This window comes from Kryptolebias marmoratus, linkage group LG8, assembly GCF_001649575.2.
Source record: "Kryptolebias marmoratus isolate JLee-2015 linkage group LG8, ASM164957v2, whole genome shotgun sequence".
In the NCBI taxonomy this organism is placed as follows: Eukaryota; Metazoa; Chordata; class Actinopteri; order Cyprinodontiformes; family Rivulidae; genus Kryptolebias; species Kryptolebias marmoratus.
In genome coordinates, this window is record NC_051437.1 from 28,530,275 (window position 1) to 28,547,309 (window position 17,035).

Below are 17,035 nucleotides of genomic sequence, written 5' to 3' on the forward strand. Positions count from 1 at the left end.
ATCTAAAGGACAGTAAATTTAATTACGTTTGAAATAACGACAGCTTTTGTTTGTTTGTTCTTTTTAGGCCACGGTCTCTTTCCCAAACAGGAATGTTCTCCAACATCCGACACGTTTTGTGAGGCTTTAAACGGATTCTTCTGCAGAAGTGTAACATCTTCAGGATGCACCGAGGCAGAGAAACATTCAGTCTGTAAACCTGGACAGAGAATAAAAGAACCAGGTGAGAAATGTTTGAATCAGACGGGTTTCTGAATGACAGATGTCGGGTTTTTGTGTTTTTGAACTTGTGTTTGTTTCTTTAAGGGACCAACAGAAGAGATGCTGTGTGTGAAGACTGTCAGGAAGGATATTTCTCCTCTGAAGGTGTGACCTGCTCTCTGTGGGCAAAGTAAGGCTTTAGATACCAAACATTTCCTCAGAATTGTGTCTGTGTCCTCAAACTAATTCAGGGCTTCAGATGAATCATTTTTACTCGTAGCAGTGAGACTTTAAACTGAAGCTTTATGGATCATAACCACAAAATTCAGGATTAAACTTATCATGACACTAAAACTGTTTATAACACGCCGCCATGTCTGTAGCATTAGCAAAATATCTCGTTAACTTTAAGTATTTAATTAAAACCTGCAGGATGCAACTGATCCCCTTCTGGACTCATAAAAACGGCTGTAATTCAGCCAGTTTAACACATGTTGAGCTAAAATTTGCTGAGAGTTCATCCCAACTCACACTCCAAGCTCTAACAGATCATTTTAATAATGCATGAGATCACATGAAGTTATTTACAAGTTTTGACTAAAGCAGCTAAAAGTTCTAAATAGAAACAAAGGAGGGATGGCTGAAGACTTCTGCACAGCGCTGTAACGACCGTGTTACCGTTAAATAAGATGTCAAATGAATCAACCGCGTCCTGTTTGCCCAGAAACAACAAATCAAAGCTGATTTTAGGACAGTTTGTCTTTGGAGGGATTTCTGCTCTTTACGCTGCAGAGAAGAAACAAAATGTAAATTATCGACTCTCTGCAACCGTTGTTTGTCCTCAGGGATTGATTTTTATGTCCTGAATCCCGTCAGCTGAGAGGTCTGCAAACAATCAGCTGAGTCAGCATCTGCAAAGGAAACTTAACGGATTCATGAAAGCTTTAAAAGAGAAAGAAACAAAACTTTCCCTCAGTCTGTTCTATTTAATCTCTGTATTCTGCACTTTTTATTCTCTACATAACAAAACAAGCAGAAGGTAAACAAGCCAGATAAACACACATAAAACAATAAACAAGAGTGCCTGCAGAGCTGCAGAGGAACTGCAGCTGTTACTGATCCAGAGGTCAATGAGGAAGATTATCTCCTGTCTCCATATCTAACATCTGGAACATCCAGACTGGGTTTAGGATCAGGTTCTGCAGACAAACGGACCTTGGGTCACATTTAGTTTGTCTGGAATGAAATAATCAGCTGAGAATAACGACATGTTGGCCGATAAACCTGCTGAGAGAAACGGTTTCATTTAGGGGTCGAATTAAAAGACTCGAAGAAACCCAGAGACGTAGCAGTCCTGTAAAGAAGGGTGGACAAAAAGCTTCACTAAAAGGACTTTTCTCCTAAACTAACACGTGACAGCTGAGTCTGCTGGAATCCCAACTGTAAGGAATGTTTCTGCAGAAGAAGAAACTAAAAAATGTCTTTTTCTCCTCTAACAGATGCTCTGAAAGCCAAACAAAGGTTGAAGAAGGAAGCTCGGTCAGCGATGTCGTCTGCAGGAATAAATCAACAAGAAATCGTTTTTTCTTGTTCTTGTTAATCCTGCCTGTTGGCTTAGTATTTGGTGTCATTTATAAAGGTTTGACTGACTCATTTATTTAACTTTAATCCTTTTACCTGTCCACTACTACAACCATTAGTCTAAAAGATTAACTCTAATAATATTATCCTCTTTATGAGGTTCAACCATGAGTGAGCACAGAAATTACTAAATTCTACATTTTCTAATTTTTGATTTCTGTTTGTCAGATGTTTAATTTTCGCTTGTTAACGACTAAAACTGTCTCGTTCCAGTATGTGGTAACAAAGTGCCAGAAGCTCCTCAGAGTCCAGCGCTCGGCACATTAGAAGAACAGGAAGTTGGGAGCAGAAACGGAGACTTTAGGAGACGAGGAGATGAATGTTTACGAGCTCCAGAGCAGGAACAGGAGCTGAGTTTCCATGAACCGCAGCTCCAGGCGGCGATGATGGAAACAGAAAAACGATGAAGAGGATAATTTGACATTTTGATGCTGTTCTTCTCCGTCTCCAACAATCCTCCCCTCCAAACACTGCCAACAGTCTGAGACTTTACAGCAGCGCTGTCTAAAACGCAATAAAGTTAGTTCCTGTCTGTGTTAGCAAAATATCTCCTGAACCAGTGGATGGACTTTACTGAAAGGAATTATTGTCATCCAGGCCACGGTAAATCCAAAAAAAAGGTTAAAAACCAAAAACTGGCTGAAGACGTTTCTCTTCTCATTCAAGGAGCTTTTTCTGTTCAAACAGCAGAAAATGTGGAGTTTGAGCTTTTAAAGCTGAGATGTTCTGAAAACTGGATTCACCTGCAGATTAACGCACTCTCCTAACAACAGAGGGTCATTTAGCCTGACTAACAAGGACCCTAACGATCGGCCTGAAGCTCCAGATCTTTGATTAAAGACTTCCTCCTGGAGGAAAGTTACTTTCATTTCTGAATGTAAATATGTTTATTGGCTTTAAACTTGTTAACAATGTTTTTGCTTTTTGATAAAATCTGTCATAAGTACTATTTTTACACATTTTATTAACTTGCATCAAGAGCTGATTTTTTAAAAAATATTTTCTTTTTTAATAAAACCGGCAGCTTAAAAAAATTATATAAAAGCTTTATTATTTGTTGTTATTTTGATTTTAGTGACCTTTTGAAGAATCGTTTTCTTGTTTATTGTGTTGACATGTAATTCTGAAACGCAGGTACGCACTCAATGTAAACAAAGCACTTTAATCTACTTTGCTCCACAAATCTGAGTGTAAATATGAACCAACACATCAAAACTCTGTCTTCTTCGTCCCAAGCAGCTCTTCATAGACGTCACTGCAGCCGACCTGTTTCTGTAGCTAAACAAACAAACAAACAATCATTTGTTTACTTTTCTTCCTGACTTCCGTTCTGCTGACTCCTCGGTTCGGTTCTGTCTCCGTCTCGGTGTTGGGTTTTTGTCGTCCTGTTTGTTGACGGTTTCTTACGTCGGCTCCTGATCAGTCGAGCTTCTCTTCGCTCTCCTTGTGCAGCTTTTTGGTTTTAGTGAAATAAAACTGTGTTTTTAACTCAGCATCCTGCATCCTGTCGTCTCAAACCAAAACCCAAAACAAGTTTCTGTCCTCAGTAAAAGAAATACTATAAATACATAATAATTACAAAAATAAAATCAGTTTTTATTGTCTTTTGTGCTGCTTTAGTTCTTTTATTTTAACTTTGGTGACCATCAGGAGGTTTAAACAGCGACCTCTTGTGGTCAAGCTGGGAACTTTTTCTTTTTACCGGAAAACCTGTCACAGATCTTTTTAAACTTTATTGATCTATGTGTAGTTAAAACACCACTTTAATATATTTAGTTTTTAGATTGAGTTTGTCAGAGAGCAATAATTTAAGCAGAACATGAAAAAATAAAACATTTTAAGCTCTGGGCAGTGAAACAAAAAGTTTTTAACTAAATCAGAGAAGAACTGATATGTTTATTTTTTAGTTTTTCATTAAATGTCACATCTAATTACTCTAAAATTATCTTTAAAGCGTTTCAAAGACAAACAAATACCATAAAATTATTTTGGACTCGTTGACTCTTGAGTTTATAAATAAATTCCAAGTAACCTAAAATTTAATTAATACTTATTTCTGTTCTGAACCCCAGAATGCACAAGACAATTAACAGTTTATTAAATAAAAACATAAACTGGCTATTACAAAGTGTAAATAGTTTAAATTAAGTAAAATCAAACATCAAGTTGGATTTATCTCTGATTTATGTAATTTAGACATTAATTTTCCTTGTATTCAACTTTAATAGATACTATATATTGTAAAACAGATAAATTTAATAGAGATCAATAAAAATATTCTGACACGTGAAGAGATAAAAAGATCAAATAATCAGGTTAAAACAATATTATTACATGTCAGGCTTTACTAGAATAAAAAAATGAAAAAAGGTTTGTTTTAGCAGACTTTTTATAATATATAATATAAACAATATGTGTCGGATTATAATTCAAGTTTATTTTGACAAATATCAACAGTTATTCTTTAAAAATATAGTATTTGCTGGGGGAAAAAAGCCATTGAAATAGCTTTAATGGCTTTTATATGTGTTATTAATTTGGGTTTCTATGATAAAATCCTCAAGCTAATTTTCTAAAGATAGAAAATAAAAACATAATCTAATTTCTCACGATGTTCATTAATTAACCAGCAGGTGGCGCGAAAACTTTATTATTGTCCTTAAACTGTAATCAAATAACATAATTTGAGTTTATACAGGGGTTTTATTCCATACTTTTGCCTTTTTTTATTAAAGCTTAACAAGACGTACATATATATTTTTGAAATTGTGTAATTATGTTTTGAAAAGCAAATGAGCTCCTTACAGCCCACTGCTGTAAGGAGGAAATAATCAGAAATAATAAAAATAAAAATATTTTCCCTTAGTACTTGAACCTTAAGCTATGAAGCAGATTTTAAATATTTTGATCAACATATCGACCTCCTTCTTCTGTCTTTGCGTGCCTGAATTAAAATGAGAGTTTCTGTTGGTGCCAGGCATCGGCAGGTGAATTACGGTAACCATAGTGAGGAAGAAACCTCGTCAAGGTAAATTACACTTCACACAAACCGTTTGGATGGTTCCTTTTCAAAGTAAACGTCCTGTCCAGAAATCGAGCGCGGAACTGCATGTAAATTGTTCCGCGTTTGTTTTATTTTGAAAGCACTGTTCCGGAAACGCTAACGCTACTCGGGCTAGCTTGATAGCTCCTCCGTCCGTCCCTAACGACAGAAACTTCCCCGGAGCCCCACTTTGTTTTCCTTTAAGAAGTTCGGACTGAACCTCACTTCCGGCCGTGTTATGTGGAAACTTCGGCACTGAAGCGTCGCAGCCTGGTTCGGGGACACGAACTTTTCGGGAAGCCGCGAAACGATGCATATGCTGGCGTCAAACGGATCCGTAATGGACCTGGAGTCGGAGTGGGTGAAAATTAAAGCGCACTACGGCGGGTAGGTGACTCTCCGGAGGGATGTGGCCGGGAAAACAAGGTGTTAACCCCGCTGGGGGTGGCTGGAGGGAGGGAGGGAGGGGACACCTGTGGAACGGAGACTTCCGAAGATGGTGTTGTGGGTCAGTTTGTACCCCTGATCAGGTTGGGCCAGGTAGAGTCACCTCCACCTGGGCAGCGCCGCGGGGAGAAACAGATCACCTGTTTCAGACAGGTAACATGTCAGGATAAAACAACTACAGAGTTCTGTTTTTAAATGTTAAATCAGTGGCTGTCTTCTTGTGATCATGGACTCACAATTTAAAGGCTTTAGCCCTAAAGGTTAAAGGTCAGGCGAGTTTAAAGCGGCGCCATTTTGTGTCAAAAAGGAACATAAACTATTTAATTTAATTTTCTCTGAACAATGAGTTTAATTAAATCTGATGATTAACGAGCTGCAAGCTAAACTGTTAAAGGGAAAAGAAGCAGAACAGAAGCTAAAATCAGCAAAACAGTCACTAAAAGCTACAATTAGCAAAACATCAGCTAATAGCTAAAATTAGCAAAACCGTAACTGAAAGTTAAAATGAGCTAATCTGGTTTTAAAGGATAAAATTACTAAAACAGTCACTGAAAGCTACATTTCAGCAAATTTTAAAATCACAATTAAAAGGTAAAATAAGTAAAACAGTAGCTGAATGCTTAAATTAGCTAAAATAAACCTAAAAGCTAAATTGAGCTAATTTGGTTTTAAGAGATAAAATTGGGAAAACAGTAGCTAAAAGTAAAATAAACAAATTCACGACTAAACACTGAAACAAGCAAAACTGTAACTAAAAGCTAAAATTCATTAAACTGGTTCTAAGACACAAAAATAGCAAAACAGTAGCTAAAAGCTACGTTTAAGAAAATGGTAGAGAATAACTTAAATGAACAACATTGTAGCTAATAATTACAATTAGCAGCTGAAAGTTCAAATTTAAAAGTAAATCAGCAAAACCAGAATGAAAAACTACAATTAGCAAATCGTGACTAAAAGTTAAAGCAAGCTACTGTAGCTAAAAGGTAGCTGAATGCTTAAATTAGCAAAACCAAACCTGAAAGCTAAATTTAGCTAAACTGCTTCTAAAAGAGTAAGAAATGGCAAAACAGCAGCTAAAAGTAAAATAAACAAATTTACGAGTAAACACTAAAACAAGCAAAACTGTAAGAAGTTCCATATTAGTTTCAAATATAAACAAGTCTGCAGTAGATGTTCTGAACTGTGAAGGTTCTGGTTCTGGTTCTGGTTCTGTTTGGGTCCATATTATTACTCATGTTCCTGTTGTGCATCATACAACACCGGCTCACACTCCGGTGTTTGTCTGTCGACACGAAGATGCAAATCAGAGAGGATATCGGCGCGGCACTTCCTCCTCGTTGGACCGCAGCCGAACAAACCAGCGGCGGGTCGGCTGTTGTTGCCTCGCAGCTGAAGTTTGTTTAACCGGGATGTCCTTATCCCTCCGTCTCCGTTTGTTTTAGTTTTACCCTGCAGACTTCTTCTGTACGTTCGTGCTGTTTTAGCTGCTCTTACATCGAAACGTTCGGCTCATTCGGCTCGTTCTGCTGTGACTTTTAGGTTTTGTACTTTTTATACTTTTTTCTTCAACTTCAGCTGCTGGCTCTGTTGTCTCATTAAGCTACTTTTAGTTTTTAGCTACAAGTAGCTTAAAACGTTTAGCTGCTTTTAGCCAGCATTTTAGCATTTAACTATTCTTTTGCTACTACTAGCTTCTAGCAGCCATTGCACTACTTTTAGCTAAACAATTGTTATTTTTAGTTAGTGCTTTGCTTCTTTTAGCTAATGTTCTGCTTCTATTAGTTTTTAGCTGTTGTTTCGGGTTTTTCTTTAGCTTATAGCAAGTGATCTGCTCATTTTAGCTTTTAGCTAGTGTCCTGCCTCTATTAGCTTTTAGCTGTTTTTTTCAGCTTATAGCAAGTGTGCTACTTATTTTAGCTTTTAGCTAGTGTCCTGCTCCTTTTAGCTATAAGCTGCTGTTCTGCTTCTATTAGCTTTTAGCTGTTTTTTCAGCTTATAGCAAGTGTTCTACTCATTTTAGCTTTTAGCTAGTGTTCTGCCTCTATTAGCTTTTAGCTGTTTTTTTCAGCTTATAGCAAGTGTGCTACTTATTTTAGCTTTTAGCTAGTGTCCTGCTCCTTTTAGCTATAAGCTGCTGTTCTGCTTCTATTAGCTTTTAGCTGTTTTTTCAGCTTATAGCAAGTGTTCTGCTCATTTTAGCTTTTAGCTAGTGTCCTGCTCCTTCTAGCTATAAGCTGCTGTTCTGCTTTTATTAGCTTTTAGCTAATGTTCTGCCTCTATTAGCTATTAGCTGTTTTTTCAGCTTATAGCAAGTGTTCTACTTATTTTATCTTTTAGCTAATGTTCTGCTCCTTTTACCTAGAAGCTGCTGTTCTGCCACTTTTAGCTGTTTTTTTCAGCCTTTAGCCAGTGTTGTGCTTCTTTTAGCTGTATCAGCTCAGTTTCGGCTGATGCAGATATTGTCACAGTATCAGAGAACAAATGTTTCTTTTCTGATTCCTGTTGTTTGATGATCAGAAAGTTCCAGCAGCTACCTGCTAGTTTCTCACCTGGACGCTCGGGCCGCCCCTCAGAACCGGGTCGTATCAACAATCAGCCGAACGTTCCTCAGGAGTCGGAACCATAAGAACCCGGGTCCTCTGTTAGAGAACTGTTCTGGTTGTTCTTTATTTTAACACTGTCTGAACCAAAGAAAATGGCTCTCAGAGGTAATTTCTGTTTTATACATGAGTTTCCAGGCAGGAAATGACCCGTTTGAACTTCCTGTTTTTGGCTTTTCAAACTGTCACGTAACTCAAAGGCTTTCTGGGTTTTATTCTGCTTGTTTGTGAAAGAAGCCTTTCGCTGCCGAAGCCATGAAAAGGCTTCGTGGTGAGCGATCCGAGGATGAATGGCTGCGACGCGCCGTGACTAACGCTCACGTCGGGTCGGAACGGCCCGGGAAAAGGTTCTGGACGGTTCTGCCTTGGAAGCAGCAGCTCGGTGACTGAGAGCTTATTCAGAACTCAGCAGCTGATCGGACACGCTTTTCAACTTGAACTGTTAAAGTTGTGTGTGTGCGTGTGTGTGTGGGAGCTGGAGGTGATGTCGCCTGATTGGACTTAAGTTAATCCTGCTGGTTTCCTTATAATCCACATGGACCTCCTGCGTCTGAGTCGTGTTTTTACGACTCATTTCAGCAATCAAATCGACCTGATCAAAAATCTGAGGTTCGAGCAAATCTGAGGCTCTAACTTCTGATTTTATTTTCAGTACGATGTCAGCAAACAAAGAGTTAACGCCAACTTATATACGACTTATTTGTGGGAAACTGATAAAACAACTTATAAACAATACTAATATTAGACTATTTCAGAAGTTTTTCCTGAAGAGTTTTATTTTCATCACCTGCCACAAAAAGGCAAAGATGGACGATTGGTTTGTGCATTTGTCTGTTAGCAAAATATCTCATGAATCACAAAATCATTGAATCATCTACAACTGATTAACTTGTAGCCAATTCACGATGGCTCCCTCAGCCAGCTGAGCTTAGAAAACACACAGAAATGGGTTTGAATCGGTCAGTTTTGCAGACGCTGCTCACGTTCGGTGTGGTAGTAGCCGAAGGTCGTTCACGGCACGTTCTCTGAGCTCGACTTCTCCCGATATCAGGCGCCGAGGCTGCGGCACGAAAGGCGGCACCACGCAGTCCTTCCAGGAGTCCCGGGTCTTTAATTCCAACAGGAAACGCTGCAGTGGAAGTTAAAACTGCAGATGTTTTAATTAACAGCAGCTACGCTCGCGCGTTGGTCAACATCTGGCTGAGATTATCCGTCCGAGCAGCTGCTTTTCAGCCGCAGTCACGTAGTCATGGGACTTACCGCTCTTACAACAAGGAGTTCCAGGATTGTTCTTCGGGGTGTAACGGGACGTTTTGTTCACAGTTATTGTAACGGGAACTGTTACAGATCAAGGCCTGAGTCAGTTCGGCGCTGCGTGATGACAGATAAACCGCGATGACACGATTAACCTCGAGGTCTGACCCAACGATCCAGGAGCTCCGCTGGGAACTTTATCACCTAACTTGGAGACAAAACTCAGAGGGGAAATGGAAAGTGTTTCGGAGCGAAGCTAAATTAAAAGCGAGTCACGAACGGTGCTTGTTTTCAGTCTCATTTTAAAGAAACGTACACTAATTTAAAATTCATAATCAAGAGAGCCAAACAGGAACGCCAACAAGGCACGAAATAAGAAATCCTGACCCGAACCGACCCGAACCTCCAGCAGCTGAACCTTCAGCTCCTGAAGGACCAGAAGGTTTGATGGACCAGAGTCTGGAGACGGACTGCAGAGAACGTTTTGAGGAGGAGAACCTGAGAGACAAACCTTCAACAGGAGAACCACCGCCTGGCGGACCGGCGCCGGCCTCCTCCCGGTGTCGGACCGGCATCGGCCTCCCAGACTGTGTGACATAGGAAATTAGCTTGGGACCGTGTGTGGTCATTGTAAAGCTCGGGGGTTCCTCTGGTGAAACGTGGGGCTCCAATCAGAAAAGAACGTGTTTTAAAAGCGTTCCTCTTCTTCTTCTTCTGCTTCCATTTCCCCTGATAAATGCGGCGACAGTAACCTACAGCGGTCTGCCCCAGCTGGCCCCGCCTCCTTCTCAGGAGGTGACTCCGCCCACAATCAGCCCACAGAAACTCTAAGAACAAGTCGTTAACGTTTAAAATCAGAGAAATGGACTCTGGAGGGTTTGATGAGGGTGTTTAACTGAAAGAAGAACATGAAAACTGTTTATTTTGAAAATTGCTTTTATTTCCCCTTTAATCTTTACTGACATTAATTCAAAGAGTTTGATGGTTTCAGCACAATTCTGTTTAAACAAACTGGTCTGACCTCGCCCTGTAAAAACCTGTTTACAACTAAAGACTTTCTGTAATGAGTCACAACTGAANCCTGTCCGACCGGCGCCGGCCTCCTCCCGCCTGTCCGACCGGCGCCGGCCTCCTCCCGCCTGTCCGACCGGCGCCGGCCTCCTCCCCCTGTCCGACCGGCGCCGGCCTCCTCCCGCCTGTCCGACCGGCGCCGGCCTCCTCCCGCCTTCCGGAGGTGAAACTCCTCGCAGACTGTGTGACGTCATCTTAAAGCTCGGGGGTTCCTCTGGTGAAACGTGGCAGCATCACTCCAGACCAACCGGTCCTCCCGTTAACCCAAACCTGCTTCTTCTTCTGCTTCCATTTCCTCTGATAAACGCTGCGACGGTAACAGAAACCTCCTCGGCGTCCTGCGGCGGGCCGCCTCAACTGGCCCCGCCTCCTTCTACGTCACACAGACACCCCGCAAAACTCCTAAAAACAAGTCGTTAACGTTTGAAACCAGAGAAACGGACCAACGGAGGGTTTTATGGCGTTTAAATAAATGAAACGCATAAAAACTCATTATTGTTAGATTTTATTTCATCTCCTCTTTTAACGACGCCGGTAAGAATATTTAAAACATCTGTGAAAGACATCTGTTTGTTTTGGGCCAAAAAGAAGAAACCCAACATCTCATTTGATTTTTATTTTAGTCACACGTGGTTTAAATCTGTGGTTCCCGAACGTTTTGGCTCCTGACCTCCATCTCCTGCCAGCTTAAATGATTAAACTTTACTAATAACCCAATTAAACGACACAAACAGCCACAAGTCTTTCTTCACGAGGACATCTGTCTTCATGGTGTCCTGACCCCAGCTGGTTCAGAGAACCGACCAGGACCGGGAGGTTGCTGGTTTGCTTCCCCGATCGGCAGGAAGTAGTCGATGTGTCTCAGGTGGTGAAACTGTAGCTGCTCTCTGCGGTGGGTGTGTTCGTTTAATGAACTCATTGCTGCCAGCGTGTTTAGCTCGCCCTGGGGGGGTTAAACAGGGAAACCAAATCCTGGGGAGTTACTTGAATGCTGGCAGATAAAAAGAAACTAAAAATAACTTTGTGAAAAAAGGACACAGCAGCATTTACCTTTTAAAGATGCCATGCTGTTCCTTTTTTGCTCTTCGGACAAGTTCAGGGTTTCCCCCAGCGTATTATAAGCCTGGCGGATCGCCAGGCTTTGGTGACCCGGCCGTCAGGCTAAGCTCTGCTTTTTTATAATAAATACGTCACTTTTTATACACGTTTTTTTCCACCCGCTCCCCCAAAACTGCTACCTTTATCTACCTCACCGTAGGAGGGTGCGCGCGCCAACAGTGATGTAATCGCACTGTCCCCACCCTGTGCGAAGGTCCGGCGCGGTGTCGCATCGTGCACCTTTTATAACTTTGTGTAGACTGCGCGCCGCACTCCGTTCAACCATCTGCTCTCTTTTTACCGTATTTCCACTGGTTACGTAGCGTACTGCTCCCTGTCTTTTTGGAGAACACTGCACCGACGTAAGCGCCAAGTATAAACGCCTCCACCGCGCGCGGAGCCCTGCGTGACTCTAACGAGCCCTGAGGGCGAGCCGCCTTCAGCTACCTGGAGTTAGCAGGTTGCTAACATCGATCGAGCGGGTTTAACAAAAAATGGTTAGTTGAGCAGAAATTCAGCGGATGGCTTTTTAAGACTGAATATGGTAAGCATGTTTTGTGCTTAGTGAAAATATTATCCTTGTTTAACAGTAAAATGATGCAATTAAATTCAGCATTAGATATGCTGATCCAACATGCAGCCTGTGCCACAAAAAGCACAGTACAGTACAGCATCTGTCTGTTTTTCAGAGTTCTCTGTTGTTATTCATTGGCCTTGATGTGAGACGTGTGTTGGCGCCTTGTTTGCACTTTTTCTTTTATGTTAATTTAATTGATTTGTAAATGTGACTTAAATTAGGATTTAAATTAGGTGCAATCAATTAGTGTTTATTTTAATTGTATTTTATTTTGTATTATTTGTTTAAAAAAGTATTTCAAAGGTGCCTTTTTGTAAAACTGTAGTTGTGTAAATATTTGGCACAAATATCTTACAATATTAAATAATAAATAGCCATATTTTCAACTTTCTGTCAACTTAAATCATTTTTTTTATTAAATCATGGTCGGCCGGCGATTGGCCACCTACCGCCGGGCTTAGCCTCTTTTCCGGGGGAAACCCTGATCTTGATGGTTAAAAAGTATTTTTGTCATTTGATAGTCAGAACATTTGTTGGTACATCAGTTAGACTCAGAAGCAGCAGATCTCAGTGTCGTTTCTTCAGGAATAACGGGACTTAATGTCCAGAAGATAAATTTCTGCATCATCGGCCTGACTCGTCTTAGTGATTCCACCTCGTTGTTCTGATATAATTACGAGATAATGGATCAACAAGAGGTCAATTTGGTAAATATCTCCAGTTTATACAGTCAGACCTGAGTGTGTGTGTGTGTTGACAGTGTGGTGCAGTGTCTGCTGAGAGCCAAGCTGTCTCTGCTCTACCTCTACACCCCCAGGACGCTGTCGGATGTCCTCACGCGGGACCGCTCAGCTGATACGCGTCCAGAAACCGGTTTTAGACGCGGCTGGCTGTGGGTTTAGGTTCTGTTGAAAGTGAAAACAGGCCGTGCAACGATGTGTGTGTGTCTGGTGTTGAAACTGAACATTTACGCCCGTATTTAAAGTGGCGTTCGTCTGATAAGGGCGCGTGAAGGCCGGAGCTGATACCAGACTCTGAAGGCGGCGTTTATCGACGTATTTTTTTATGACCTTTGGTTTCAGCTGCAGACTCTCTGAAGTGTCTGTTTTACAGCTGAAGAATTCAGACGAGGGCAAAGTCTGTGGCAGGGATTTTACACGCCAGAAAAATCTGAATCCATGGTTCTGGAGGTGTGGTACCAGTACCACCGACTGTACGTGAGCTCCCTCTAGTGGTCGGAAGGAGAGTTTTAACATCAGCTAACAGCTGGAAGGTCTTCACTGTTTTACAACAAATGTTTTGTTGCTACAGGATATGTTTTCCTTCAGATTCTGGGAAAATGCGGAACGTAAATGTTGAATATCCATGCCGAGCCAGCAGGTGGCGATAACGTCAACCTGGGTTCCTGAGCAGTCTTGAAAAGCCTGGAATTTGCTTTTAGTGTTTTCCAGGTTTTTTAAAAAAACGTACGGAAAACCGAATCTAGAGTCTGTTTAAAGACTTCTATAGAAAGATAAAAAAGTGCAGTTTTGGTAATAAATACGACTTCAGACAAATTCTGAACGGCGTATTTTACCAGAATATTTCCTGTTTGCATCCCGTTCTTCTCAGACATCGGAATAAATCAGCTACCAGACTAAAGGCAAATGGAATATTATGAAACAAATAAGCTTTCTTTTAAAAAGTTCCCCAGTTGGGTTTAAAAACGCGGCGGTTTCCTGTGTTTGCGTGCCTTCAGGTACGTGTTGATCGCCGACCTGGCCGCCTCGGTGACCTTTGTGGAGCTGTGTCAGGAGGTGAGGACCATGTGCAGCGTCGCCCGCCAGCTGCCCATCACGCTCAAGTGGATCGACGATGAAGGTGAGCAGACTCCACGATCAGACGCTGAACTTTTTAAAGTCAGCTCTTTAACGCTGATTGGCTCCGCCTCCGTCGGTGAGCAGATGTGCTGGTTTCCTGTCTCACAGCTGGAACGTGATGTCCTCGGATCCAAACTGAGGCTTCTGGGTCTAATAAAACGCTGTTTATCTGGAGCACAGAACTCAGATGTTCCCAGACCTGGACCTCGTCCAGTTTTAGCTGATCTTACATCAGAACCTTCAGCTCATTCAGGAAACGGCTGCTGTGACTTTTACAATTTTCAAAAATCTTACTTTAATTACAAACTTTTCCCCATGGAGGAACTTTAACTTGTTCAAAAACATCGTTCTCTTTGAAATTTGCTCCATTTCTGTTGTCTTTTGCTCCTTTTAGCTCTTAGCTAGTCTTTTCTTACTCGCTTTTAGTTAGCTTTTTGTTTCTTTTAGCTCCTAGATAGCATTTTGCTACTTTTGCTCTTGATAATTTTGAGCTAGCCTTTTGCTACACTTAGCAAACATTTTATTATTTACAGATAGTTAGCCATTTGTTACTTTTAGCTAACCTTTTGCTATATTAGCTTCTAGCTAGCATTTTGCTATATTAGCTTGTAGCTAGCCTTTGCTTCTTTTAGATAGCCTTTTGCTATATTAGCTTCTAGCTAGCATTTTGCTATATTAGCTTGTAGCTAGCCTTTGCTTCTTTTAGATAGCCTTTTGCTATATTAGCTTGTAGCTAGCCCTTTGCTTCTTCTAGATAGCATTTTGCTACTTTTACTCTTGATAATTTGAGCTAGCCTTTTGCTACGCTTAGCAAACATTTTATTATTTACAGGTAGTTAGCCATTTGTTACTTTTAGCTAACCTTTTGCTATATTAGCTTCTAGCTAGCCTTTTGCTTCTTTTAGATAGCCTTTTGCTACATTTAGCTTTGAGCTACATTGTTGCTACAGTTGGTTTTTAGAAGACTTTTGCTCCTTTTAGCGCTTAGCTTGTCTTTTCTTACTAGCTTTTAGTTAGCTTTTTGTTTCTTTTAGCTTCTAGATAGCCTTCTGTTTCATTTAGCTTCTTTTAGATAGCCTTTTGTTATATTAGCTTCTAGCTAGCCTTTTGCTTCTTTTAGACAGCTTTTTGCTATATTAGCTTCTAGCTAGTCTTTTGCTTCTTTTAGATAGCATTTTGCTACATTTAGCTTTGAGCTACATTGTTGCTACAGTTGGTTTTTAGAAGACTTTTGCTCCTTTTAGCTTTCAGCTAACGTTCTGCTTTTTTCCTGAACGCTAACCCGTCAGCTCTCTGCTTGTAGGAGATCCCTGCACCATCTCCTCTCAGATGGAGCTGGACGAAGCTTTCCGGATTCACAGTCGGACCAAGAAATCCGGACTCATGCTGCACGGTGACTGACCTCCTCGTTTACCTTCAAACCTGGCAACCCTCATTTAACCAATAAACCAAAATCACTTTTTGTATTTCGAGCGCGCGGTGGCAGATTTTAGCTTTAAAACCAGCTAAAAACGATCAAATAAAACATCCTAAACGTTGAAGAGCTGAAGTATGTTTGCACCAACTCAACGTTTTCCGTTAAATAGTTTTAGTCACGTTTGTTTATGAACCGGCGCCTAATTCTCATTTTTCCTCCCTTTAAAAGTCCGAACAGCTTTCTGGTTTCAGTCTCCTGTTTAAATATTACATTTGTTTTATTTAATATTAGCCATAAATTGTCTTTGCTCCCTCTTTATTTGGACCTGAAACATAAGAATTAATATAAATTACTAAATAAATGAAGTTCAGGGTGGACAAAATATAAAATAAATATGAAATCTTGGCTTCAATCTGCCTGCAGTGAAATAAAAATCTAAATAAAGTTGTTTTTTTCAGTAATTTTATGCCATTCAAAGAGTTTATTGTTTGGCTTTTTATTTGACTGATGATATTTATCTTATAAGTCATCTTTTCCTTCTAACAGCGACATGAAAAGTTCCAGAATCAACATAAAAGTGAACGTTTATTTATCTATTTTTGTATAAATTTTAATGTCGGATGGTGAAAACTGATTCCACAGATTCCTTCCAAACATTAATTCAGGATTTCTGCCTTTTATCCAAATGTCACTTTTCCTCTAGAAGTCTTAATTTCTTTTGATCATGTGAAACAGAATAAATTAACTTTTTTTAAAACCTTTTATCTGTCTTTCACAGTTTTCCCCAGCATCCCGGAGAAGCCCGGCATGCCGTGCCCCGGAGAAGACAGTGAGTGAATCCGCTCTTCTTTTATTCTTTCTCACCTTTCCGTGAACTCTTATTTCCCTCCGATGGTTTCCAGCAGCGTCCCAGAGAGGCGGCATGTCAGGACGTAGATATCAGGAGCTTTTTATTCAGCTGTTAAACGTTAAAGTCTTTAAGTTTAGATCGTGTCAAAGTCGGCCTTTGAGCTGCAACTATAGACTTTTTAGTTGTGGATTCAGTGACATAAACGGGCTGATATCAGCACACAAACAGTTATCAGGAAAGCCTGAATTATATCTGAAAACACAAGAAATAAGTTCTCAGCAGTTTACGCCAACAGTGGCGACGCCAACTCTGAAAAGGTTAAGATTTGTAAAATGCCCAGAACCAAGAATCATGATCATAATTATGATAAAGGTTCATTTAATTTTTAATTTACTTTCCCTAGATATCTAAAAGTATTCATATTCTCTCATACTTGCAAACATTTGGGAATGTCAATGTGGGACAACATAGCGTGAACCTCTCTGCTGGGAGATTGACAGCTGTCAGTGCTTGGGGAAGTGGGCGGGGCTTACAGCACGCTGCAGAATGAGTGCTTTCTCACATTTAGCCACCAAAGTCACTAGATTTGTCGCTAGTCGCTTTTAAAAATGCTAGAGGGATCTGAAAACTCGCTAAATATAGCTTTAAAGTGACAAAAAGGCTGTGTGTGTGTGTTTTTTTTTGCGTGAGAAATACAAAGTGTGGCGTGTGAGGGCCAAATGCGGGACTTTTTTTCGGCTATAGTTTTCCTTTTCACAACTTTCCCCGGCTCTTTTACAACTTCTCTGACCTTGCACTTTTTGGATTGTTAAATATTCTTTTTCGTGGTTCTTCTTTAAGTGATAGAAGAGGTTTGTTGTGTTGGCGTCAGATGAGAAAACAGTCTAATAGCAGAGTTAGCATTAGCATTAGCGGAGTTAGCATATTAGCTTTTTCTGCTCCGTGTCGGACTTCTTGAACCAAATCACAGACGTCCC

General features: G+C 40.6%; 2 protein-coding genes across 5 annotated transcripts in view; both read left to right on the top strand.

The window, feature by feature from the left end:
* LOC108250568 (tumor necrosis factor receptor superfamily member 14) overlaps positions 1 to 3,335 on the top strand; it is an 8,515-nt gene extending 5,180 nt beyond the window's left edge. For 2 of the 3 annotated variants that reach the window (XM_017440514.3, XM_017440513.3), the window contains 4 exons: positions 68 to 223; positions 307 to 391; positions 1,701 to 1,840; positions 2,056 to 3,335. In XM_017440514.3, coding sequence (XP_017296003.1) covers positions 68 to 223; positions 307 to 391; positions 1,701 to 1,840; positions 2,056 to 2,249 — 575 coding nt within the window. In that variant the 3' untranslated portion in view covers positions 2,250 to 3,335. The remainder of the gene's footprint in view (positions 1 to 67; positions 224 to 306; positions 392 to 1,700; positions 1,841 to 2,055) is intronic. The other variant, XM_017440515.3, reaches the window with a different exon arrangement.
* A 1,700-nt stretch (positions 3,336 to 5,035) lies between these two features.
* The window catches only part of prkcz (protein kinase C, zeta), an 88,985-nt gene continuing 76,985 nt past the window's right edge, over positions 5,036 to 17,035 (top strand). The window contains exons 1-4 of one of the 2 annotated variants that reach the window (XM_037976973.1): positions 5,036 to 5,272; positions 13,671 to 13,792; positions 15,095 to 15,184; positions 15,987 to 16,037. In XM_037976973.1, coding sequence (XP_037832901.1) covers positions 13,787 to 13,792; positions 15,095 to 15,184; positions 15,987 to 16,037 — 147 coding nt within the window. In that variant the 5' untranslated portion in view covers positions 5,036 to 5,272; positions 13,671 to 13,786. Of the gene's footprint in view, positions 5,273 to 5,464; positions 5,486 to 13,670; positions 13,793 to 15,094; positions 15,185 to 15,986; positions 16,038 to 17,035 lie in introns of those variants that run through there. The other variant, XM_037976974.1, reaches the window with a different exon arrangement.